Source organism: Coregonus lavaretus (genome assembly GCF_964263955.1).
Source record: "Coregonus lavaretus genome assembly, contig: HAP1_SCAFFOLD_398, whole genome shotgun sequence".
Taxonomy (NCBI): domain Eukaryota; kingdom Metazoa; phylum Chordata; class Actinopteri; order Salmoniformes; family Salmonidae; genus Coregonus; species Coregonus lavaretus.
The window spans coordinates 333,998-361,307 of NW_028156549.1; the positions used below are offsets into that span (position 1 = coordinate 333,998).

General features: G+C 46.2%; 1 protein-coding gene across 1 annotated transcript; it reads left to right on the plus strand.

Moving 5' to 3' along the window:
• Window positions 1-9,750: 9,750 nt before the first annotated feature.
• LOC311126213 (2-hydroxyacyl-CoA lyase 1-like) lies at window positions 9,751-22,153 on the plus strand (the record flags this gene model as incomplete). The annotated part of the gene is made up of 10 exons (XM_084200227.1): window positions 9,751-9,765; window positions 10,672-10,759; window positions 17,893-17,968; window positions 18,127-18,199; window positions 18,388-18,465; window positions 18,642-18,740; window positions 19,040-19,148; window positions 19,662-19,797; window positions 20,142-20,247; window positions 22,028-22,153. 10 exons carry the CDS (start codon window positions 9,751-9,753, stop codon window positions 22,151-22,153), a joined length of 906 nt encoding a protein of 301 aa, XP_084056353.1.
• Window positions 22,154-27,310: the final 5,157 nt, after the last annotated feature.

The window sequence follows — 27,310 nt, forward strand, 5'->3', positions numbered from 1 at the left end:
TCTAAACATGACTTTGTGCTGTCTTTCAGAGGTCAGAGGTCAATGGGAATGACCTCACCCTCATAGACCTGGATGACCCCATCAATGAAGCTGATGTTATGAAGGAAGTCAGGTAAGTGATTTACACTAATGACACATTTGTGACTGGTTACAGGATCACATAGGCCTACAGATACAGATTCAGTAGTAGGTCAAAGGTCACCGCCTATGGAGAGGTAGGCCCAGAGCCATGTATTTAGAGAGTTGGGACATTGAGATATAAACTCAGCAAAAAAAGAAACGTCCTCTCACTGTCAACTGCGTTTATTTTCAGCAAACTGAACGTGTAAATAACGCATCTCCCGAGTGGCGCAGTGTTCTAAGGCACTGCATCGCAGTGCTAGCTGTGCCACTAGAGATCCTGGTTCGAATCCAGGCTCTGTCGTAGCCGGCCGCGACCGGGAGACCTATGGGGCGGCGCACAATTGGCACAGCGTCGTCCAGGGTAGGGGAGGGAATGGCCGGCAGGGATGTAGCTCAGTTGGTAGAGCATGGCGTTTGCAACGCCAGGGTTGTGGGTTCGATTCCCACGGGGGGGCAGTATGAAAAAAAAATATATATATATATATAAAAAAAGAATAAAAATAAAATAAACAAATAAAACAATGTATGCACTCACTAACTGTAAGTCGCTCTGTAGCTCAACTGGTAGAGCACGGCGCTTTGTAACGCCAAGGTAGTGGGTTCGATCCCCGGGACCACCCATACACAAAAATGTATGAACGCATGACTGTAAGTCGCTTTGGATAAAAGCGTCTGCTAAATGGCATATTATATTATTATTATTATAAGAGCGTCTGCTAAATGACTAAAATGTAAAAATGTAATGTAAATATTTGTATGAACATAACAAGATTCAACAACTGAGACATAAACTGAACAAGTTCCACAGACGTGTGACTAACAGAACAAAGGGGGGGGTCAAAATCTAAAGTAACAGTATCTGGTGTGGCCACCAGCTGCATTAAGTACTGCAGTGCATCTCCTCCTCATGGACTGCACCAGATTTGCCAGTTCTTGCTGTGATATGTTACCCCCTCGTCCACCAAGGCACCTGCAAGTTCCCAGACATTTCTGGGGGGAATGGCTAAATCCTAGCCCTCACCCTCCGATCCAACAGATCCAGGCTCTTCATGGCAGAACACTGACATTCCTGTCTTGCAGGAAATCACGCACAGAACGAGCAGTATGGCTGGTGGCATTGTCATGCTGGAGGGTCATGTCAGGATGAGCCTGCAGGAAGGGTACCACATGAGGGAGGAGGATGTCTTCCCTGTAACGCACAGCGTTGAGATTTCCTGCAATGACAACAAGCGTAGTCCGATGATGCTGTGACACACCGCCCAAGACCATGACGGACCATCCACCTCCAAATCGATCCCGCTCCAGAGTACAGGCCTTGGTGTATCGCTCATTCCTTCGACGATAAACACGAATCCGACCATCACCCCTGGTGAGACAAAACCGCGACTCGTCAGTGAAGAGCACTTTTTTGCCAGTCCTGTCTGGTCCAGCGACGGTGTGTTTGTGCCCATAGGCGACGTTGTTGCCGGTGATGTCTGGTGAGGACTTGCCTTACAACAGGCCTACAAGCCCTCAGTCCAGCCTCTCTCAGCCTATTACGGACAGTCTGAGCACTGATGGAGGGATTGTGCGTTCCTGGTGTAACTCGGGCAGTTGTTGTTGCCATCCTGTACCTGTCCCGCAGGATGTTCCGATCCTGTGCAGATGTTGTTACACGTGGTCTGCCACTGCGAGGATGATCAGCTGTCCGTCCTGTCTCCCTGTAGCTCTGTCTTAGGCGTCTCACAGTACGGACATTGCAATTTATTGCCCTGGCCACATCTGCAGTCCTCATGCCTCCTTGCAGCATGCCTAAGGCACGTTCACGCAGATGAGCAGGGACCCTGGGCATTTTTCTTTTGGTGTTTTTCAGAGTCAGTAGAAAGGCCTCTTTAGGGTCCTACGTTTTCATAACTACCGTCTGTAAGCTGTTAGTGTCTTAATGACCGTTGCACAGGTGCATGTTCATTAATTGTTTATGGTTCATTGAACAACATTTTACATTTTAGTCATTTAGCAGACACTCTTATCCAGAGCGACTTACAGTTAGTGAGTGCATACATTTTCATACTGGCCCCCCGTGGGAAACAAACCCACAACCCTGGCGTTGCAAGCGCCATGCTCTACCAACTGAGCTACAGGGGACTAGCATGGGAAACAGTGTTTAAACCCTTTACAATGAAGATCTGTGAAGATATTTGGATTTTTACGAATTATCTTTGAAAGATCCTGAAAAAGGGACGTTTTCTTTTTTTGCTGAGTTTATGTATACATTACATGACACAGTAGATATCCATATGACAGCTTGCTCCCCATGGGCAATGTTGACATTTTAAACAATGCTATGTAACTGAACATCTATAATTAGAATTTACTTATAATGAAAGGATAAATGAAAGGCTCCAAGGCGCTAACATGGAGTCCTTTTAAAAGTTGGCAGAATTCTCTAAATATTTGGCTCTGGATAGGCCGAGTCATCTCAAGAGTATTGGAGCCATATAATTTGAGTGATTCTATTCTAATTCTAGAATGATTCATTCTAATTCTGTGATTCTAATTCTATAATTACACATCCTCACACTCACATTATAGCAGTGACCTAAGAGAGATTCCTTTTCTCTATCTAGATCCCATAAAGATCACAGAGAGGCTGAGAGACTGACCAAGTTGGACGAGGCTGTTCTAGACACAGATACCCCAACTCAGTCACAGGAGGTTGAAGAAGAGAGTGAGTTGGACGAGGCTGTTGCCATCCCATCTCAGTCGCAGGAGGTTGAAGGAGAGAGTGAGTTGGACGAGGCTGTTGCCATCCCATCTGAGTCGCAGGACGATGAAGGAGATAGTGAGTTGGACGAGGCTGTTGCCATCCCATCTCAGTCGCAGGAGGTTGAAGGAGAGAGTGAGTTGGACGAGGCTGTTGCCATCCCATCTCAGTCGCAGGAGGTTGAAGGAGAGAGTGAGTTGGACGAGGCTGTTGCCATCCCATCTCAGTCGCAGGAGGTTGAAGGAGAGAGTGAGTTGGACGAGGCTGTTGCCATCCCATCTCAGTCGCAGGAGGTTGAAGGAGAGAGTGAGTTGGACGAGGCTGTTGCCATCCCATCTCGGTCGCAGGAGGTTGAAGGAGAGAGTGAGTTGGACGAGGCTGTTGCCATCCCATCTCGGTCGCAGCAGGTTGAAGGAGAGAGTGAGTTGGACGAGGCTGTTGCCATCCCATCTCGGTCGCAGGAGGTTGAAGTAGAGAGTGAGTTGTACGAGGCTGTTGCCATCCCATCTCAGTCGCAGGAGGTTGAAGGAGAGAGTGATTTGGACGAGGCTGTTGCCATCCCATCTCAGTCGCAGGAGGTTGAAGGAGAGAGTGAGTTGGACGAGGCTGTTGCCATCCCATCTCAGTCGCAGGAGGTTGAAGGAGAGGGTGAGTTGGACGAGGCTGTTGCCATCCCATCTCAGTCGCAGGAGGTTGAAGGACAGAGTGAGTTGGACGAGGCTGTTGCCATCCCATCTCAGTCGCAGGAGGTTGAAGGAGAGAGTGATTTGGACGAGGCTGTTGCCATCCCATCTCAGTCACAGGAGGTTGAAGGAGAGAGTGAGTTGGACGAGGCTGTTGCCATCCCATCTCAGTCACAGGAGGTTGAAGGAGAGAGTGAGTTGGACGAGGCTGTTGCCATCCCATCTCAGTCGCAGGAGGTTGAAGGAGAGAGTGAGTTGGACGAGGCTGTTGCCATCCCATCTCAGTCGCAGGAGGTTGAAGGACAGAGTGAGTTGGACGAGGCTGTTGCCATCCCATCTCAGTCGCAGGAGGTTGAAGTAGAGAGTGATTTGGACGAGGCTGTTGCCATCCCATCTCAGTCACAGGAGGTTGAAGGAGAGAGTGAGTTGGACGAGGCTGTTGCCATCCCATCTCAGTCACAGGAGGTATGATGTATTTTTCTATTACATGGATGACATTTCATTGAGATATTTTGTGTTTTAATGACGCAAAATTGAATTCCAGCCTAACTCTGCTTTCTGTTGTCGCCATCAGGCTGCAGTGGTGACCTTCACTACCGTGACCCATAAGGATGAAACTTCCCAGACCAGCCTCACCCTCAGCAGGGGAAAGAGAAGCTACCCAGACCTACACACCTTTGTGCAGGACATGAAGGACGAGTAAGTTGCTCTTTGGCTTCCCCATGCATCCCCTAGATATGTTCCCTATCTCAATTGCATACTCCTCGTGTCCTCTCTTCTCAAAACCCATTGGATGAGAAAGCCAGAGGTCCCGCCCTTCTGACCTTCTCATCCAATGGGTTTTGAGGAGGAGGTGAGGAGATTGAGAGTCTCCCATAGTCTCGGGCCAATACAAAGGACTCAACGGACCAAATAACCAATCAGGGATGTCTGGGTGTGGCCTAGTTCCATAGAGGTCCATCCTTAACGTAGTCTAAGATAATAGAGGTAATGTCCATCCATAACGTAATCTAAGATAATAGAGGTAATGTCCATCCATAACGTAATCTAAAATAATAGAGGTAATGTCCATCCATAACGTAATCTAAAATAATAGAGGTAATGTCCATCCATAACGTAATCTAAAATAATAGAGGTAATGTCCATCCATAACGTAGTCTAAGATAATAGAGGTCATGTCCATCCATAACATAGTCTAAGATAATAGAGGTAATGTCATGTAGTTCATTGTGTACTTGCATTTATTTACTTTTCAGCCATTGGAATCTGCTGAGTGAGAATATGCGTGCCGGGGTGAGTTATAGTCACCTCTAAAGTAGTTAATGTTGGTAAAATGGACCAAACATTCATTTGTGGAAATCCTGCAGGACCTTTAATCCTGAACCACTGCTTTAATTGACTAGCTTGAGTAAATGGTTCTACGTTTTATATCAGTGCAGCCCCTTTAACAAACTAACTCTGGATGGTCTTTTAACATTGCAGATGAGCAGACATGAGTTTAGTGCCAAGTGCATGGATATTGTAGCATGGGTGATGGAGTCTACATCCACTGTGGTTGTTCCCGCCCTTGACCTCACCATGCAGATAGAGCTCTCTGATTCGCCAAGCTCTTCTGGATCAGGAAGTAATGAGGCAGGAGAGGTGACCTCTCTTGGCCGCAGCGTCAGATTCAGCTGTAGTGGAGGACCCAGCAGGTGCACCAGCGCCAGAACCGCCTGCAGCACACGCACTCCCACGCCTTTCCCCTCCTCTCACAGGTACCTAGCCCTATCCCCTCCTCTCACAGGTACCTACCCCTATCCCCTCCTCTCACAGGTACCTACCCCTCTCCCCTCCTCTCACAGCTACCTAGCCCTATCCCCTCCTCTCACAGGTACCTAGCCCTATCCATGCCTCTCACAGGTACCTAGCCCTATCCCCTCCTCTCACAGGTACCTAGCCCTATCCCCTCCTCTCACAGGTACCTACCCCTATCCCCTCCTCTCACAGGTACCTACCCCTCTCCCCTCCTCTCACAGGTACCTAGCCCTATCCCCTCCTCTCACAGGTACCTAGCCCTATCCATGCCTCTCACAGGTACCTAGCCCTATCCCCTCCTCTCACAGGTACCTACCCCTATCCCCTCCTCTCACAGGTACCTACCCCTCTCCCCTCCTCTCACAGGTACCTAGCCCTATCCCCTCCTCTCACAGGTACCTAGCCCTATCCATGCCTCTCACAGGTACCTAGCCCTATCCCCTCCTCTCACAGATACCTAGCCCTATCCCCTCCTCTCACAGGTACCTAGCCCTATCCCCTCCTCTCACAGGTACCTAGCCCTATCCCCTCCTCTCACAGATACCTAGCTCTATCCCCTCCTCTTTTTGCAGGTCTTTCCTGTTATAGGTACAAATATCCATTCCAGATCCACTTAGTGAGAAATACTACTTAGATACTACACAACCACTCTAAAAAGTTTACTCTAAATGTTAATGTTTGGACTGAGTGTGGTTTGAGATGGTTCACAATGCTTCCTTTGAATAACAATAACAAGGTTGAGTTTGTGTCCCAAATTCTTGGATCATATTTTTTTATTTTGTTACCATGTATTATTCATTTCTATTGTGCATTCTGCAGGTGTTTGACCTCTTTGCTGAGTGAGGACAATGAGCGATATGTCTCCTCACCTGAGGGTGGCGATAGAGAGATGAGACACAGACCACACTCAGCACCACTGAGATCTGTGTTTGGCATCTCTGAGGACTCTGTCTTCGACATGGTCCAGAGCGGCCAGTCGCAGGGTGACATCGTACCGCCGCCCAAACGGAGTAGACAGGAGAAATACAGACCTAGCAAAATGTCAACGGACGGCAAGTTTATGATGGGTATTGTCGAGTTGGTTATAAACCTTCTCAACTCCAGATGGGCTGAGCTAATGCGAAGTGTCAGTCAGGGAACTCTAGTTCTGCTGACTGGAAGTATCTCAGCAAGTCAACAGTTTGCCCAAGAGATGCTAAGCATGGCGACTTCTAAGATGTATTCCCATGCCATAGAGCATATTGCGCTCGGCCACAAGTCTCCCCTTGAGTTAGAGAGGGAGCTTGAGGCCATCTTGGGTCCTCTGGCTGGACAGGTCATAGTCATCATCATAGATAGCATCATCAAGGCTAAAACCAACGGAGGAAATGAGGGGAGAGCGACCAGCCCCTTGACCTATTTTCTAACTGCCATTTCGGCAGAAATACAAAGCCTAGTGGTTCACAGATCGGCTAGCAGACCATCCACCAGACTGTCCAACAACGACCCACTGCTGAACATTTCCAAGTCGAAGGTCTAAGATCAGTTCTGCTCAAAATGGCAGAGCTCTTTGGCCAAGGTCCAAGTGAAACCTGTCTAGTTCCACTAGTCCAGAGTCAGTCCAACAACTCCATTTGCGACTGGACTGTGAATGCAGGCACCATTCATCCAAGTACATTTCTGTCCGACAACAGAATGATAGAAGTGTCATCCGATGTTGTGGATCTTGTACTTGAGGTTTTTTGGATAACAGGATTTTTGGATAACAGGAACCCGTCAAGGCCACAGAGTGCCTGCTCCCACAACTCAGCTAGTGGAGCAATAGATATGAGAGCTCTTGCTGGGGACTTGGTCAGACAGGTGTCTGTCAAACTCAGCCCGTTTGTCTCTGAGAGTCAACTCTCCACCATGTCCATGACAGATCTGTCATCATCTTTTTCTGACTCCACCTTGAAGCAGTTGTGTTCTCGCTCTGTTGTTGCTCTGGTAACTGCCTGTCAAGCAATCAAAACAGAGCTCGAGAACCAGAGACCTACCAACCTGGCAGCCAGAGACCTACTATCGTCTCTGGTAGAGACCATTGAGGACATGGATATCTCTGACATCCTCCGGGGCCCGTCGGCCATTTTGGAGGTGGCTGCTGTGATAAAGCACCCAGAGATGTCCACCTCGACAATATACAGATCTCTGCTTCTCGACTCATCTCTCGCCTCCTCTAAGATGGTCACTGAGAGCATTATCTTCAACAACCCATGCCCATCAGAGGAGAATGTGAGTATTCAGAAGGAGCTCCCTGCTGATAAAGTTGACATCCTCCATGGTCAACCAGTGGAGGAGTATATTGTCAAAGCTGAGCAATGCATCACTCAGGTCATTCAGGATGCAGCTGTGACATATACTGCTGCGCTGGATAAAACCGACACTTGTGGGAAACTGTCGGAAATCCTATCTGTCCATGTTTCCTCAGAGAATATTGAGGAGGCATCCTCTGATCTCTTTGGTGGAATTATTTCCGACCTGCTTGAGGTATATGAGGTCAATAAGGCCTCCAAGCGTACGAAATCAGGTCGCAAAATGTTCTGGGTGGAAGTGAGTTCAGGTTCCCAGAAGATTTATACCAAAACCCTGGACAAACTAAGGAAGCTGTTCACCTCCCACCATCTCACTGAGGGAAAAAATACTCCTGTGCAAATCGAGCTTTCTGCAACTGGACTACTTGTAACTGAGGCCACTGTGCAGGAATCTCCTGTAACTGAGGCCACTTTGGCAGTGTCTCCTGTACAGAAGACAGACAGTAAGACCCCTTCTAAGTCCTCAGCCTCAGCCTACCAGCTCACCCTCGACACCTGCACTAAAGGGGTAATCAAACAGGTGATCTCGGTGCTGAGGGTGGACACTTCAAAGGAAAACTGCTCCGCTTCCGTTGGGGAGAGCACGTCAAATTCATCCTTCGACTTCAACCAGAAGTTGGACTCGATAATTTCGAAATTGGAGGACCTCACCATTTCGAGGGATGTGACGTCAGCCGAGATTGCCACACTCACGCGATCTCTTAGTGCAGCCAGCAGAACCTCTAACATTTCTATCCAGAGCTTTCACAGTGCTGAGTTCCGAGCTAAGGCCAAACACATTGTGAATGAGACCATTCTCAGAGCTGCTAGCAAAGCCAGCCATTCTTTGCTACAGAGCATGCCTAGCACCACCTTCTCACACCATGCGGTTTCTACAGCCGAAGATATAGTAAATATTATCATGCAAGACCTTGAAAGTGTATCCCAGTACACTGTGGACGACGCAGACTCCTTCCCACTAGGAGAGAAAAAGCTGGAGTTCCAGCTCAAACCCAGAGTTGTCTTTGACAACTTATTGGATGCTGCTCAAACCATGTACCACAGAGTAAAGGATAGACTGAACATCTTTTTCTCTTTTCCACCAGTGTCAGTCACCACAGCCAAATATGTGCTGGACTCCACCCCTGTGGAGACACTCAGACGTTCTAAGTCCGCTGACACTGCTCTTGTTGAGGACAGGAGCCGCCCTCCGTCTGTGAGAAGTGAGAAGCCTTTGTCAAAAGTCTGTTTGGCTAAAAGGTCTAAAACCCTTCTGTCTTCGAGTGGCTCTTCAACAGACCACCATGTAATTGACACATGCAGTGAGGATGTCACCCTGCCCACCAGGAGTATGTCAGTTGTGAGCAACAACAGTTTGAAGAGAGCCTCTCCTCTCCACGGCAGTGGATTGAGTGAAAGTTGCAAACCTCTTGTGGCTCTAAAAGACGTAACAGTGGCAGTCAGCCAAGAAGGCTTTAGCAAAACTGCAAAGAAGACGCTCAGCTTGATCCTAAATGTGATCAAGTGTAGAGTGGCCAACTCTGAGAGTTCATCTGTTGGGCAGATTGCAAGTGAGGAGTGTCTGATAGCCACTAACATGTTAGACTCTGTACTGGAGAGCCTTGACCAGTTGCCTGACATGAGCGCTGCCGATGAGATCACAAGCACAGAATCCCATACCTCTATCGCAATGGACGAGACAGGTTCACGGTCAACGCTTGTGAGCCAACAAGAAATAAACATATCTGACACCAATATCATAGTGAAAACTATAATGGACACATTGAAGACGGACGACCCAGAGATGACTTCAGCAGAAGAACATCTGGATAGGCTCCTGTCAGTTGAAGCCCTTCAAGGTGCATCTGGCAACCTGATCGCAAAGGTCCATGGTCTCATTCAGGAGATAACCATAAACCGTCAGCTTCAATCCATGGTTGGCCACAGAAGCCTCTCTCAACCAGCGCTGCCTAAACCAGCCCTGAGGAAGCTGTCAAAGGACGATGCCTCAGAGCTCATTTACAACTTTGCCCAGACTTCTGTTAGGAGACTCCTGGGGCAGTGTATGGGAAGGCCTTTGCCACCATCAGCTGAAATGGTTTTGGATCAGGTCATCAAGTTGATGACAGACGTGGTGATGGACAGCCTGACTTATGTGTCCAAGTCTACAATGGAGGATGGTAAGTGAAAGTACCTCTTTTCATCTGCATAGGACTTAATTGTAACATGATGCTCAATACATTGCGTTTTATGATGTAAAATTCACTGGTTGTGTCCAAAATGGCACCTTCTTCCATATTTAGTGCACTACTTTTGACCAGACCCTATGGGTCCTGGTCAAAAGTAGTGCACTATAAAGTGAAGAGAATGCCATTTGGGATGCAGTGACTGACTTCAATGGCTGCGTCCTCTTCTCCCAGTTATTGTACACAGGTCGGTCACACTAGCGTGCTCTTCTCACTCAGACACCAGCAATGCCACAAGTGACATCACTCATGGTGTTGTAGCTGACCTTAATGCTACTGAGGAATTCCCTGCCAGGAGCCTTAGCCCGGCTGATGTAAAGGCTGACGGCATGGCCCGCCTTCCCTCTGCCAGAGGGGAAGAGACTAAGAAGAACAGGAAGTGGCGTTTCCTACCGAAAATGCATAAGTTTCCAAAGATCATGATTAAGGTAGGGTGCTCTGTGTTTTGAGATTACATCTGTAAGGCAGGGCTGAATTTTACCCTACAGATTCACTACACCCCTATTGTCTCTCAGCATTAGAACAATACTGTTGTCATTGTCTTTAGGAGGTTGAGTGAGGACGCTGTAATGCAATCCTAATACACATGGGAGAGAGTCAATGGCTATGTCCCAAATGGCACCCTATTCCCTATATAGTGCACTACTTTTTACCAGCGCTCTATGGGCCCTTTTCAAAAGTAGTGCCTTACGTAGCGAATAGGGTGCCTTTTGGGATGCACACTCTGTATTTTACACAGGCTCAGTTGTCCTGATGTGTTTTGTCAACAGCTGTTCAAGACAAAAGGGGAACCGAAGAGCCACCCTAAACAGGATGCACTGCCTACCAAACGTCTCAGAGAGACTCATATTTCACAGGGTAAGTGATAAGCATCGATAATGTCATATTGATGTATCACCCTATGACAAGCTTGTTAAAACAGTGACAACAGATACAGGCAGACCGACGGACAGACAGGCAGACGGACAGGCAGGCAGACAGACAGACAGGCAGGCAGGCAGGCAGACGGACGGGCAGACAGACAGACAGACAGACAGACAGACAGACAGACAGACAGACAGACAGACAGACAGACAGACAGACAGACAGACAGACAGACAGACAGACAGGCGGACAGGCAGGCAGACGGACAGGCAGGCAGACAGACAGACAGACAGACAGGCAGACAGGCAGACAGACGGACAGGCAGACGGACGGGCAGGCAGACAGACAGACAGGCAGGCAGGCAGACGGACAGGCAGGCAGACAGACAGGCAGGCAGGCAGGCAGGCAGGCAGGCAGGCAGGCAGGCAGGCAGGCAGACGGACAGGCAGGCAGACGGACAGACACAAACACACACATTCATTTTCTGATTATGAAATGTTCTTATGACAGATGCTGAGTGTGAGGTTCCAGAGGTTCCATCCACTTCCCCTCCCAAGGAGGACCTGACAACCACACCGGCCCCTGCTCCCCAGGAGTCCCAGTCCCGTAAACGCCCACTCATAGTCAGGGTGTTACACGCTCTCTCCAGAGCCATCTCCAAACCATTCAGAGGAGCTTCTGGGAAGAAGAATTAGCCAAATGCCTGATTTTATTAATATTATATTTTAATCAGAGCCTTTATTTAATAAAACATTACTGCATTGATTTCTGTCTATAGTAGTCTTCATGTATGTGCAAGATAACGGTAAAGTACTTCAAATCACATAGTCAAAAGTATTCATAGTGAAGTACCGTTTATGATTATTGATTGTGGAAATACACATAATACAGAAAAGTTGTTGTCACATACAAAGACAGACATAAAGGAGAACTCCGTAGACCAGTCACATTCTCAAGCCATAACTAAATCCATGAATGGATCTCCTATAAGATGACAGGAGAACATTTGTAACACTTTCTATGAATCCAGGCTCTGTCGCAGCCGGCCGCGACCGGGAGACTCATGGGCGGCGCACAATTGGCCCAGCATCGTCCAGGGTAGGGGAGGGAATGGCCGGAAGGGATGTAGCTCAGTTGATAGAGCATGGCGTTTGCAACGCCAGGGGAGTGGGTTCGTTTCCCACGGGGGGCCAGTAAAAAAAAATATATACATATATATATTTATTCACTAACTGTAAGTCGCTCTGGATAAGAGCGTCTGCTAAATGACAAAAAAAAAAAAAAAAAAAAAAAAGCCTATATCTATAATGCATACACTCAAGTCATTTACATTTTACATTTTAGTCATTTAGCAGAAGCTCTTATCCAGAGCGACTTACAGTTAGTGAGTGCATAATTTTAAAAAAATGTCATACTGTCATACACTCATAATGACTTAATTGAGTTAAGTGTTAAGTTAAGTGCAGTTATAAACACATAATGAGGGCTTATTATGTATTTCTTGCAATAAAAAAAGAAAAATGCTACTAGTTTATTAAATATTCATGACTGCTATTGCACGGCTCATGTCCACACTTCTGTACAATAGGGGGCAGTAATGCACCATAACGTTGGATGCCAACTGTCTATAAACCCCACTGAAGAAGAAAAAGCTACTCATGTAATGCATGCTGGAAAGCAGACAAAAACTAATGATTTGCAAGAGATCTAAACACGATTTATAAGCTACTGAACAACAAGTCCAAGAAAGCATTGCTAACCGCGTTTGCACTTTGAACAGATTTCTCGACAATAATAATGGAAGATGTGACTGGGGCTCAGCTCATTGCAGAGGCACTAAAAGCTCAGGTGAAGTGTGTGCAATTTATATAAAACAGTGTTATACTGTGTAACCGTGTTGCTAAGAATATATTAGTCGCTGATCATGTCCTTGGCAGTGAGAATGTAGCACTACGAGTTGTGAAAGTGTGCCATAGGTCATTGCACTGGTATAGCTAACTATTAATATTGTTGTAGAAAAACATTTAGATGTTTATGTGGAATAGCATATGTTAACATAGTGAGTTTTTGTCCTGGGTCCGCCTGGGTCCTGCAGTCGGTGAAAAGCAATTGCACTGCCTGCATCTCAGAACTGCGGCTGCCTTGATCTCATGAGGTTATCGTTGCCCGCGTGTGCATGACGTCAGAGAAAGTCGGGATCAAGTCGGACACAAATCTAACCAGCATGCATTGGGCGGTGATCGCTGGTAATCGATTCTGCGCAGACCTGGCTCATCTCAAATGGGCCTCTTGTCTATGATCTGTCGGCATGGTTATACTGGCCTGTGGCCTTCTTGGAGGCCTTGATGATATCGGAGGGGGGCTCCCATTTGAAGCAGGGCTCCAGATTGGCCATCTTTATGGTCATTATTGAGGACAGGGTGCCATCCAATGCTAGGCTGTTTCTTCTCTTGGTTTTGTTCAGTCCCACAACTGAAAACACCCTCTCAGCATCTGCGTTTGCATGGGGCAACACCAGGACAAGCTTGGCGACGGCAGCAAGCCTCTCGAATTCTTTGGCTCCTGTCACCTATGGAAAATGCACCAAAACACAATGGAAAAACATACCTTGATTTTTTATTGATTAATACTGTGAATATACTGTAGGTTGATCCATTAACAAAGTTCAGATAAAAACATGCATAATTTGAAACATGCATGACACATATATGCATGCAACAATTTTAAGCAACAGATGTAGCCAAGCCACACCTGCCAAAAGAAAAGACAAAAAAGGAAAAAAAAATTACATTATGCTTCCGGGTTGCCATTTCAGCCCAGAAGCTTTCCATTTCAGTTTAGTCCTGCAGGGATATCATTGGCATGGTCTGATAATTTAGAAACTCCTCACCCAGAAGGTCATGCTCCTCTGGCCAATGGTATGGGAGGAGATGGGGAAACCTATTTATGAAAGTAGAGTTACAAGTTGTTACGTTTTAGGTATATAGTCATCAACCAGCAGCAGTTCATACACATCTTTGAGGAGAATAAGAATATCTCATGTGCAGTTTAGGAGTGAACACACCTCATCATAAAACACAGGGTATTTTAGCTAAGATGAAAGACAATAATTAGAGAAAAAAAACGAACCTTTCAACAAAGTACAGGACATCTTCGATGTCACTTTCAGCCCTCTGCCGTACATCTACAAATTGTGCGTGCTTGATCAGTGGCTCTTCCAGTGGCAGCTTCTTAAGTGCATAGTCCACAGCACTTGTTAGGAAACACAACACAGCTTCATGGAATGAATCCACCTGCTGTGGTGTGATGTCACCCTCGTGGAGTAATCTGTTAATTTTAGCCCTGGTTGTGAACCCAATACAGCATATCGGTATAATGTACAAGGCTAAATATCACATATCACAGTGTTTGATCATAATAATAGTCAAATACTAACCTGGTAAATGGTTTGCCTTTTCTTCAAAGGCAATTTCACAAGGCTCCTCATGGCACTGCAGAGCTGCTGGAACCATAAACTTGGAACATAGCTTGCGTACCAATTTCACCATCTATAACAGACATTTACAAAAATAGTAGGTGAAACCTGTTTTAGAGGACCCCTGCAGATATCAGCAAGAAACACAGAATGAAAAAAAACTGCAAAATCCAATCCCACCTCATCATGTAACAAAAATATTGATGACTGCTCTCTCTGAAGCAGCAAGTTGAAAGAAGTGAAAGTTGGTACGGTGGCTTGGAAGAACAGCAGGTACACTTCTGTCATGGGGACAGTGAATGTCTGCACAAGTCTCTTGAACCTGGCCTGATTTTCATCTTGAATCAATCAATAAATAACACAAAACAAGAGGTTGTCATTAATACAAGTATGTGACTAACAATCCATGTAGTTGCTGCATAATGAAATAGAAAATTGATGACCATACTAGCATATTTGTAGTAGCTGGCCAGAGGTTCATACAGCCTCAGGATCCTGGTCACACAACGTTCAAGGCTTAGCCAACGGACCGAGATATGCAGGAGGACCTCCATGTACTCCGCTTCATGGAGCTCACAAAACTCTGTTTTAGACATTAAATCCATATCATATATTTTCTACAGCTCAGCATTTCAGTATTACACTTAATAGTATCAAACATGCATACCTGACAGGTATCCTTTCCGATTTGTGCTACCCTTGAACCAGTAACCGATGTCCACTACCATATCCTCAAAATCAAAACCGGACACCTGCAATGCATAAATCAATCGTAACGCATTCAGTCAATGCACGTAATTAGGATACAAATAAAAAGTTACATGTAAAGATAAATCAGGCCTTAACTCACTTTAAAACATCTTTAAAAAATCCCACTCCTGCAGCTTTGGCGGTGTTATGTGCCACATGACAAGGATAACCATGAATATAGGTGTTGGGATGCTTCTGGAGCACCCTAGAGGCAATGGGATTACGTGGTCCAATGTTCACAGCTGCATTGTAAACTGAGAGACCAATGCAGTTCTCCCAAGGGATGCCATGCTCCTCTATGGTGGAGTTCATTTTGGCGAAGATCTCACTTGCTGGCCCACATCTCCTCCCACTTGTTGTGCACATATTTAAGAACTGGTGGACAACTTTGCTGCCCATGAAGACCCGGACAGTAAGCGGGTTCATCTTTTCCACTCCTATAATGACAAGTTAGAATCATACAGATGTTCATGTTATTAGATGTTTAAAAATACACAAAGCACATGTTTTGCAGATGAGAAAAATCTCAAATAGTTTGTGAAATACCAGTGTCATTCGACCCATCCGTAACAAGGGTATACAGGGCTTTTTTCATCTCCTTCACAAGCTCCTGTGTGAAATATGGTGCGAGTGCTTCATTGGTAATGCAGGATGACTTAGTCCTGGCACACCTGTACTCCTGCGCTGTCTTCGAATCTCCGAAACATTCTTTTAGGAGAGGCCCCAGGTGGTCCGCAAAGGCTAGGGGGACGTTGTGAACTACCAACCCAGCTGTCATTTTGACCTCAGCCCTTGTCTGTAAGAAATTAAAAATTATTAATCCTCCCAAAAGACCATAGTTTATTTAAAATAGACGCCTGCGATAATAGGGCACAGGTAAAAAACACATTCAGCAACTAAGATCTCAAATTAAGAAAACTGGACTGTACTACACTGAAATACAAACCACAAATTAGTCAAAACTATCAACCATGACTTTACCGTGATCAACTAGAACACAAAACTCTTGATTGAACCTTGACAGAATCATTACACATATCATACCTTAACCTCTTGTGCAGACATACCCCCAACAGATGGAACGGCCATTGCATATTGGGATATTGTGGCTGTGGACAGGAGAGCTCGTTGCTTATCTTGGTGGCCTTTTGCTTTTTATATGGCGCACTACATCTGTCACACCCTGGTGGCAACATGAGTTTTCAATACGGCAGACTGCACACCAGTAGTGCATGTTGAGGCTCCCTCTGGTAATAAATGGCCATGAAGAGGTCCACTCATTTTTGAAAATGGATCTATATGTTGCTGCTCCAGCCAGAGCACGACTCTTCTGGCCCTGCTGTTGGATTGGGGGGGTCTCTTCTTTCTGTCCCTCTGTGTCTTCTTCCATCTGCCCTGTTGGTTGTTCTATTTGTCCTGTCTGTTGCTCCTCTGCATGTGCGTCAATCTGTCCTGTCTGTTGCTCCTCTGCTTGTTTGTCAGTCTGTCCTGTCTCCTGCTCTCTCTGTCCTTTGTGTTGCTCCTCTGTCTGTTGTCCTGTCGTTTCTATCAATCGTTCTGGCTGTTCTGTCAGTGTGTTTGTCTGTCTTTTCTCACTTGGCTGGTTCTTTAAATAAAATAAAAGGTTTTGCTTTTGTCCTGGCAAAGGTCTCTTACGGGACATCTTTGAAACCTTAAACAATTAAAATGGTCATGTTGGTTTAATAACTCTACTCTCAGTTACAAAAACATACCTACTTCTATTGCACACATTTCCTGTATTTATGTTAAATTCTTTGGAATACATCTTACCTGTTCGAAATCAGCTGAGTTTACATTCACCACACTAAATCATGTTCACACGCACAAACAAATAATTTATTTCAAGATTTAAAGTTTAAGAGAGTGAGTATTCAATTGGACGACATTTCATTGTTACATACCTAGTCTCAGCTCAGCTTCTTATCAGACTTCTTCAGGGCGGCAGGTAGCTTAGTGGGTAAGAGCGTTGTGCCAGTAACCGAAAGGTTGCTGGTTCTAATCCCCGAGCCGACTAGGTGAAAAATCTGTCGATGTGCCCTTGAGCAAGGCACTTAACCCTAATTGCTCCTGTAAGTCGCTCTGGATAAGAGCGTCTGCTAAATGCCAAAAAAAAAAAAAAGGTAGTGACCTGCTCATCTTATGTTGACTTTCACGGCAATGGTATCTCTTCTTCTGTCGCTAACTTCGGGGTGCAGCACATATGGTTCATTGGCGCTCATCTACCGTCGGGGAGTTTGAAAAAACGAACGAACGAGTCTGCCGATTTTTTTTGCTTGAGAAATTGGATGTGTGGCGTGAGTGCGTGTGAAAACAGGCAAAAACGTGTGTCACACGGCGAAAGCGTGAGAGTTGGCAGCTCTGTGTTAACACCCTTGTTGATGCATGCCAATGTGTGTGTCAATGCAAAGAAAATCTAAACTACATTGTAACAATTCATATACAATTCAGAATGAAAATGTATGCACTCACTAACTGTAAGTCGCTCTGGATAAGAGCGTCTGCTAAATGACTAAAAATGTTTTAAAAAATGTAAATATACTGTATCTACATGTATCTCTCTACAGAATGTAGAATATATGTTTGGAATAGTTGGTGTTCCAGTCATTGAAGTAGCTATGGCAGCTCAAGCCTCAGGAATCAAGTATGTGGGAATGCGCAATGAACAAGCCCTAAGCCACCTTTTTATTACTAAACCAGCTCTCCCCAAATCATGTGATATTAACTACCCTTACATAGACTACAGGAGCGTGTAGTGTGTGAGGGTCAGTTTCATAGCTTTTTTGCATTGCTAATTATGTCTGCCTGTCTGTCTGACCCTTTGTGTGTCTGTCTGCCTGTCTTCCTGTCTTTCCCTCTGTCTGTCTGTTCCTCTCCAGTCCAGGTGCATGTCTGGTTGTGTCTGGACCGGGACTCATCCATTCACTTGGTGCAATGGCCAATGCTAACATGAACTGCTGGTATGCTAGAACTCCACAAACAGAAGACCCTACTACTCATGTTCAGTGGCCTTTCAAAAGAAGGGATGCTATCCGCACACTGCAAAAAATGATCTGAGGACTCCAAACTATCTCAGCTTGTCAGTTGATGTCATTGTGTGATACCTCTCTCTCTGTAGGCCTGTGATTGTTATTGGAGGCTCCTCTGATCAAAACCAAGAGACCACTGGGGCGTTTCAAGAGTTTCCACAGGTACCGATTCAACCATGACATTTCTGACTATTGAACATTAGGGGATGGTATCCCGGGACACAGATTAAGCCTAGTCATGGCCTAAAAAGCAAACTCAATAGAGAATCTCTGTCTGGGAAACTGGCCCTAGCAGTTTAATTGCTGAAAGAGGAAATAATTTGTTATTTATGGTCCTCTTTCTCTGTCAGGTGGAGGCATGCAGATTGTACAGTAAGTTCTCTGCTAGGTCTAGCAGTCTGGATATGATCTCCTCAGTGGTAGAGAAGGTATACAGTCTACTCTGACTCCCTCTGTGTAGTCCTCTTCATATCATTTGGTATCACCTGCAATTGTCTGTTTTCTGACCTCTAATTTTCCAGCTTAGCAAGGTACCTTAACTGCTTCATAAGAGCACAGCACAGCCTTAATTGATCTGAATGGAAGGGTGTTTGGTCTGTCTAAGGCAGCACGCACTAGCATGTATGGACGTCCAGGTGCTGTATACGTAGACATATCTGGGGACATGGTCAATGCTAAATTGGACAGGAGCAGAGCCAGGTTAGTGGCCATCACTGTCTTTCATCCATTTAAAATGTATACTAATGCGTTACTGTTGAATATGTATACCTCTGAATTCACATCACCGTAGTCATTTTTATTTTATTTTGTTATACCTTTTAACGTCTGAAGTGAACCAGAAATTAAATTACTTAGAAAATATAGCACTATATCAAAATATTCTCATCAGAGAATAGCAATAAGCCTCGATAGACCTTCATGATGTATTTACATATGCAATACAGTTGCTAGGTAACATGTTTAATGTTTGACCTATTATTTATTATTTCCTTTGTCAGAGAGGTGCCCTGTAGTCCACCTCCTCCTGTGAGTATGGCTGACCATATGGCGATCACAGAAGCACTGGCGGTCCTGAAAGGAGCCAAACGGCCTTTACTCATCATTGGCAAATGTAGGCATTGCTTTTTTAATAGCCAGATAATCTGGGGGAAACAGAACTAAAATGTTGCATAATTGCGTCAGATACTTGGTTAAGGTCTGGGGAGATGTTAAGAGAAAGATACTAACGCCACTTGCGAAGTTTCCACCCCCCTAAACGGAAACTCTCTGCAAGTTTCAGGCAAGTTTATGGGCCAAATGTCCCCTCCCCTTCTGAAATTGAAAAGATGCGAGTACCTGCGAAATCGTGATTTGTCCAAATGATTAGTGGTGAAAAATCAGCGTACCGGAACAAAGTTGTCACATCCCATTCTGTTGACAGATGCTACTTCCAGTTATGTTACCAGTCGACAAATGTTGTTGACATGATTTCTCATTCTACCTGTCCGAGATGCACGTTCGTTCTACATGCTATATTTCTATCTGAACGTTGCACAACGTTTTGCTCAGCTGAATGCATCCCAGTTGTGAAGGCCAGTCTGTTGAAATCCATGTGGCAGTGCCCTCTGTCTGTGTCCCTCTGCAGGTGCAGCCCATGGAAGAGCAGAGGGTGCTCTGAAGGAGCTGGGGGAGGGGTGTGACCTGCCCTTCCTGCCCACCCCCATGGGTAAAGGGGTGCTGCCTGACGATCACCCCAACTGTGTTGCTGCTGCCCGCTCCAGGTCAGCCTCTCCTTCTCTCAGCTGGCATCATATTCATGTACAGACCATTGACTGTATAAGTAGGACCAAGAATTTCCCTGACCATTTGAACGGACCACGAAACTCCTGAAATCCCTATCTATAACTAGTCTCTCTTGGCCAGGTCATGTCAATGTAAACTGGTGTCAATCAAACAACTACACTACTCCTATAACTAGCCTCTTTTCATTACATTTTGTTTTGTCCCTGCTCTCCTCCTCCTCTCTTCCTATCCTCCTCCTCCTCTCTTCCTATCCTCCTCCTCTCTTCCTCCTCCTCCTCCTCTTCCTATCCTCCTGGTTCTATGGTCTTGGTGGGGACTGCAGAGCTCTGCTCCAGTCTGATGTTGTGGTCCTACTTGGTGCCAGACTCAACTGGATCCTGCACTTTGGCCTTCCCCCCAGGTTTGACACCCAAGTAAAGGACATCCAGCTAGGTCAAAGGTCACCAGTAGGGTTTCTTTTTTTTCCTTCTTTTTTTCAGATTTTCTGCTTATTCCGTTCTGATTTCTGTAATCTTCCAACAGGGATTTCTGGGAATTTTGGGAAAGTAACTGTAATTTTGCAACCCTAGTCACAGGTCATTTCATAGTGAACTACATTTCATTGTAACCAGGTATAAAGGTATTTGACTCAGTCTATTGGATTTAGTCTATCAATTATATAGCTTCTCTATAAGTCTTTGTGGTCTCTCCAAATAATGTCATGGCTGTCTTAGTGCTGTACAGTACATCTATATTTAAGCAATAAGGCCCGAGGGGGTGTGGTATATGGCCAATATACCACGTCTAGGGGCTGTTCTTAAGCACGATGCAACGCGGAGTGCCTCGATACAGCCCTTAGCCGTGGTATATTGGCCATATACCACAAACCCCAGAGGTGCCTTATTGCTATTATAAACTGGTTACCAACGTAATTCGAACAGTCAAAATACATTTCAAATCAAATCAAATCAAATTTTATTGGCCACATGCGCCGAAATACAACAGGTGCAGACATTACAGTGAAATGCTTACTTACAGCCCTTAACCAACAGTGCATTTATTTTTAACAAAAAAGTAAAAATAAAACAACAACAAAAAAAGTGTTGAGAAAAAAAGAGCAGAAGTAAAATAAAATAACAGTAGGGAGGCTATATATACAGGGGGGTACCGGTGCAGAGTCAATGTGCGGGGGCACCGGCTAGTTGAGGTAGTTGAAGTAATATGTACATGTGGGTAGAGTTAAAGTGACTATGCATAAATAATTAACAGAGTAGCAGCAGCGTAAAAGGATGGGGTGGGGGGGCAGTGCAAATAGTCCGGGTAGCCATGATTAGCTGTTCAGGAGTCTTAAGGCTTGGGGGTAGAAGCTGTTGAGAAGTCTTTTGGACCTAGACTTGGCACTCCGGTACCGCTTGCTGTGCGGTAGCAGAGAGAACAGTCTATGACTAGGGTGGCTGGAGTCTTTGACAATTTTGAGGGCCTTCCTCTGACACCGCCTGGTATAGAGGTCCTGGATGGCAGGAAACTTGGCCCCAGTGATGTACTGGGCCGTACGCACTACCCTCTGTAGTGCCTTGCGGTCGGAGGCCAAGCAGTTGCCATACCAGGCGGTGATGCAACCAGTCAGGATGCTCTCGATGGTGCAGCTGTATAATTTTTTGAGGATCTGAGGACCCATGCCAAATCTTTTCAATCTCCTGAGGGGGAATAGGCTTTGTCGTGCCCTCTTCACGACTGTCTTGGTGTGTTTGGACCATGATAGTTCGTTGGTGATGTGGACACCAAGGAACTTGAAGCTCTCAACCTGTTCCACTACAGCCCCGTCGATGAGAATGGGGGCGTGCTCAGTCCTCTTTTTTTTCCTGTAGTCCACAATCATCTCCTTTGTCTTGGTCACGTTGAGGGAGAGGTTGTTATCCTGGCACCACACGGCCAGGTCTCTGACCTCCTCCCTCAACGTGACCCATGTTATACGGTCAGATATACCACAGCTTTCAGCCAATCAGCATTCAGGGCTCGAGTCACCCGGTTTATAAAAGGGAACGTGTGTGTGTCAGCCTTAGCATTATGTGGTGGTGCCTGGTTATTTCTGTTGTGTTTAGCTTGAGGTTTGGCCACTCCTCCAGCTGCTGTTACATGTGTCACGCACGGCGCTCTTCCTGTCGTGTCGTTGCTGGTATGTTGTAGTAACGTTCCACATACGTTATTTATGTCAAGGTCAATGTGAAGGTTGATCTGTGTGCTGAGGAGATGGGGAACAACGTGCAACCTGCTGCTGCTCTCCTGGGGGACATCAATACTATTGTCAAGCAGGTAACACAACACAGTCCTGGGGGACTGGAGATCCTGGTTTGAATCCAGGCTCTGTCGTAGCCGGCCGCGACCGGGAGACCCATGGGGCGGCGCACAATTGGACCAGCGTCGCCTAGGGTAGTGGAGGGAATGGCCGGCTCAGTTCGTAGAGCATGGTGTTCGCAACGCCAGGGTTGTGGGTTCGATTCCCACGGGGGGTATGAACAAAATTTATAACGTATGCACTAACTGTAAGTCGCTCTGGATAAGAGCGTCTGCTAAATGAGGGCAATGTGGGGCATTCTTATTTTTCCTCCACTGATGATGATATCCAATCTGTTTATTCTTACTTTTGTGAGTCAGTACCCAAGAACAACACAGTCATTTTTCAGAACACAATGAGAATTACTCAGAATGACAGTTTGTTTTACACCACTGTGCTAGTACAGGATAAAGTTGAGCTGAAGGGGATGTTAGATAGTGGGTCCATGGCTACTACTCTGCGCGCAGATATTGTACCTCGGTTGAGGGAGGCAGGAGTGGTAGAGGGGAACTTTCTAGATCCTTCAGACATCATCCTGGTGGGTTGTGGTGGGAACAAACTAGCCCAGTGGGCATGTGTGACTTAAAAATGCAACTTTATGGCTTCTGTTATGTAGTCCCAGTGCTTATTGTTGATGGGCAGGTTGATGAACTCGTTGTGGGAACTAATGTGTTGAAGTCTGATTAGACAGTGAGTTTCTATGTGCTCACGCAGGTGCCCGAGAGCTGTGGCTGCACCAAGGGCTAAGCTATTGTGTGTTGTCTCTTCGTGTACAGGTATGTCATTTATTTTGTCAGAATTATGTTGTATATCATTTTACTTGTATTGTATAGTGTGTTGTTAGGCACTGAATGTGTGCATGCAGCACCTGTTCTCTTTTGCCTGACCTTCAACTAGCAAGGTGCCCGAGAGCTGTGGCTGCACCAAGAGCTAACATATTGTGTGTTGTCTCTTCGTGTGCAGGTCGAATAAAAATTATCCAACCATCAGAATTCCAGTTGTGGCAGTGTCCTAATTACGTGACCTGCCGACTGGTCAGCTCAAGCCGACCGCCGGAGCTGTGCATGTGGATGAGGTGCACGACCTGCGCATGTGAATTTGTTGATGGCTTACTGTAAGTGAATATATACTGTAAACAGTGAAAGTGAATGTAGCATATTCATTAGATACAGGTATTCGTGCTTATTTGTATGTTTTGGATGAATTTGTTTATTGCATTTATTTTTTTTGGTATTTGAATGCACTAAATTACATTGTATTTTAGTGCTCTGTTGAGCCATGGAAGATTCTCAAATCCATAAGACGTGTTATGCTGGGGATTTTAGTGTGGGTAGAGGGAGGGGTGTCCTTCCATTTACACCAATTGTACAGTCAGCTCCTGGGAGTAGAGCGTTTGCTAGTCCTGAGTTTGCAAGCACTGGGAGGGGTAGGCTGTTTGTTCCACCTGACCAGGGTATCCCACCTCTGTCTTTTGAAGTACCATCATCCACAGTACTCGGTGATAATGGGATGCCTCCGAGTCAGCTTAGTGACCTTATTAAGCAGATTGGTTCAGAGATAGGAGAATCTATCAGAGCGAGTTTACTGCAGCCTGGGGTTTCAAGTCTTTCTCCTGCCCGTCCCCCTCACCAACCCCAGCAGTTTCCCCTGCCTGAGCAGTGTGGGTCAACCTTTATTGATGCGTCCAAGCTGAATCTGGTTGTGAAGTCAGATGTTAGTGCTCCACCTCTTTTTAGGGGTGATGGCTCAGATAAGTACTCTGTCCTGGAGTGGGAGGAGTTAATGGAAGTCTACCTAGAGAAGAGGGGTTACACTGGGTCTGGGAATGTTGGGGAGGTGATGTCTAGGCTCATGGGGTCTAGGCTCAAGTCTGGAAGCGTAACAACCTTGTTGTCACAGATGTTAAGGCGGTGTTCAGTGTTTTCAAGCAACACTTTGGGGATACTGTCTGCTCAGGTATGCCATTAGCTGATTTCTATTCAATCAAACCATATGCTAATGAGGGTCCAATAGATTTCTGGATTAGGCTTAACAAAGCTGCAGAGGCAGCCGACCAGTACCTTGTGAGTGAGGGCAGGACCTTACCCAATCAGTGCTCAGAGTTGGCAGTCATGTTTGTACGCAACTGTCCTGATAAAGAGTTGGCCCAAGTGTTCAAGAGCAAACCCATTCGTGACTGGACAGCCAATGAGGTACAGGATCGGTTGGATGAACTGTTAAGGGAACGTAAAGCATGTAGAACACAACTTTCACAGCAGGTTGCTGCTGTTTTTGACTGCCCTCAGGAGGGAGTGGGTCCTGTGAAAAGACCTAATGTGTCATCTTTTTCTCAATGTGGCCGTGAACCAGACCAGGCACCATCTGTATCTGAGGGTGGGACATTAAAGAAAGTTTTGACTTTGTTAGAGAAGGCTCTGGTCAGCAATACTCAGTCTGTGAGTGGCGCAGTGGTCTAAGGCACTACATCGCAGTGCTAGCTGTGCCACTAGAGATCCTGGTTCGAATCCAGGCTCTGTCGTAGCCGGCCGCGACCGGGAGACCCATGGGGCGGCGCACAATTGGACCAGCGTCGCCTAGGGTAGTGGAGGGAATGGCCGGCTCAGTTCGTAGAGCATGGTGTTTGCAACGCCAGGGTTGTGGGTTCGATTCCCACTGGGGGTATGAAAAAAATTTATAACGTATGCACTAACTGTAAGTCGCTCTGGATAAGAGCGTCTGCTAAATGAGGGCAATGTGGGGCATTCTTATTTTTCCTCCACTGATGATGATATCCAATCTGTTTATTCTTACTTTTGCGAGTCAGTACCCAAGAACAACACAGTCATTTTTCAGAACACAATCAGAATGACAGTTTGTTTTACACCACTGTGCTAGTACAGGATAAAGTTGAGCTGAAGGGGATGTTAGATAGTGGGTCCATGGCTACTACTCTGCGCGCAGATATTGTACCTCGGTTGAGGGAGGCAGGAGTGGTAGAGGGGAACTTTCTAGCTCCTTCAGACATCATCCTGGTGGGTTGTGGTGGGAACAAACTAGCCCAGTGGGCATGTGTGACTTAAAAATTCAACTTTATGGCTTCTGTTATGTAGTCCCAGTGCTTATTGTTGATGGGCAGGTTGATGAACTCATTGTGGGAACTAATGTGTTGAAGTCTCTGATTAGACAGTTCAAATCAAATGACAGCTACTGGCGGGTGGCGGGTACACCAGGTTCCTCTAGCCAGTGTGATGTCAAATCTGGAGAGATGGAGAGGAGACTCCATCCCAGATAAAGTGGGCACCATTAAGTTGAAGAGAGCAGTAACGCTCCAACCCATGAGTGAGCATCTGGTGTGGGGCCGCCTACCGCCAAAGACAAAACTCTCTGTGGGCAGTACTGTTGTTGTCGAGCCCAGCACGTCTCGTTGTGTGAATCGACACATACTAGTGGGGAGAGTAGTTACGCCTCTGTGGGGGGATGGATGGCTCCCTGTGAAGATTGTGAATCCAACAACATCGCCAGTTACCCTGAGACGAAATGCTAAAGTGGCGGATGTGTACCCTTGCATTGCATTGGAGTATTTTAATGATGTCAAGCAGCAAGCAGCTCATCAGAATGTGGCAAAGGCTCAATGTGACAGATCACATGGCAGTCTGACAGCTAAGAGTTCAGTTGGTGGCAGTGTAGATAATGGCAACAGTACACTGAGGAATCTTGGACTTCAAGGCCTGTCTGTTGAGGAGTGTCCAGTTTCACAGTTCTGGAAAGATAAACTTGTCAACTTAATTGGGAAGTATGACACAGTGTTCTCTAGACATAGCCTAGATTGTGGCGAGGCAAAGGAGTTCTGCCTTCGCATACGGCTGACTGATGACCGCCCATTTCGATGACCTTATCGTAGGCTGTCTCCAGCTCATTACCAAAAACTCAGGGAAACACTGGATGATATGGAGGAAAAGGAAATCGTCAGAAAATCCAGCAGCGAGTATGCCTCACCATTGGTGCTGGTATGGAAAAAGAATGGGGACTTGCGCCTATGTACTGACTTCAGGTGGTTAAATGCCCGCACAGTAAAGGATGCTCATCCCCTGCCTCATCAGGCTGATGTACTGGCCGCGCTGGGAGGTAATGCCTTCTTCAGCACAATGGATTTGACGTCAGGGTATTACAACGTGCCACTGCATGAAGAGGACAAGAAATACACTGCCTTTTCCTCCCCTTTAGGTCTGCACGAGTACAATCGGTTACCTCAGGGCCTCTGCAACAGCCCGGCTACTTTTATGAGAATGATGCTGACCATCTTTGGTGACCAAAACGTTCTAAGTCTCCTTTGTTACTTGGATGATCTGATGGTTTTTGCTAAGACGGAGGAAGAGAGTCTGCAGAGACTTGAGATGGTTTTTCAGCGGTTGCAGGCGCACAACCTTAAACTGTCTCCGTCTAAGTGCAAGTTTCTGAGGAGGTCTGTAAAGTTTTTGGGCCACATCATTTCTCAGGAGGGTGTAGCCACTGACCCTGCTAAAGTTCAAACCATTTTGAATGTGACTGAGAGTGAAGCTGAGAGTGAAGCTGATGGTGTCACACCGTCTCCTATCAAAATAGGTTCTTTCCTTGGTATGGTAGTATACTATTAGCACTACATTGAGAATTGTTCCATGGTTGCTAGGCCATTGTTTCAGCTAACTACAGGTCAGAAGAAGCCTAGGAGAGGCAAGGGTAGGAAGAGGCCTGGTCCCCCTCGCAGGCTCACTGCTGCAGACTGGACTGCCGAATGTCGACTCGCTTTTGAAGCTTTGAAATCAGCACTAGTTGACCAGGCACTGCTGGTTCATCCAGATTTTTCTCAGCCATTTCTACTTTCCGTGGATGCATCTAATAGTGGTTTGGGAGCTGTACTATCACAAGTGCAAGATGGGAAGGACATAGCCAGGCCGATAGCTTTTGCTAGTAAATCTCTTAATCATGCACAATCCAAGTATCCTGCTCACCGGCTGGAATTTCTAGCCATGAAATGGGCCATTCATGATAAATTCAGCCATTGGCTGCGAGGGCATAAGTTTACTGTGTGGACCGACAACGATCCACTCAAATATATTCTTACAAAGCCGAGACGATGCATTTGAGCAGAGATGGGTTGCAAAGCCGGCACCCTTTGAGTGGCGCAGTGGTCTAAGGCACTGCATCGCAGTGCTAGCTGT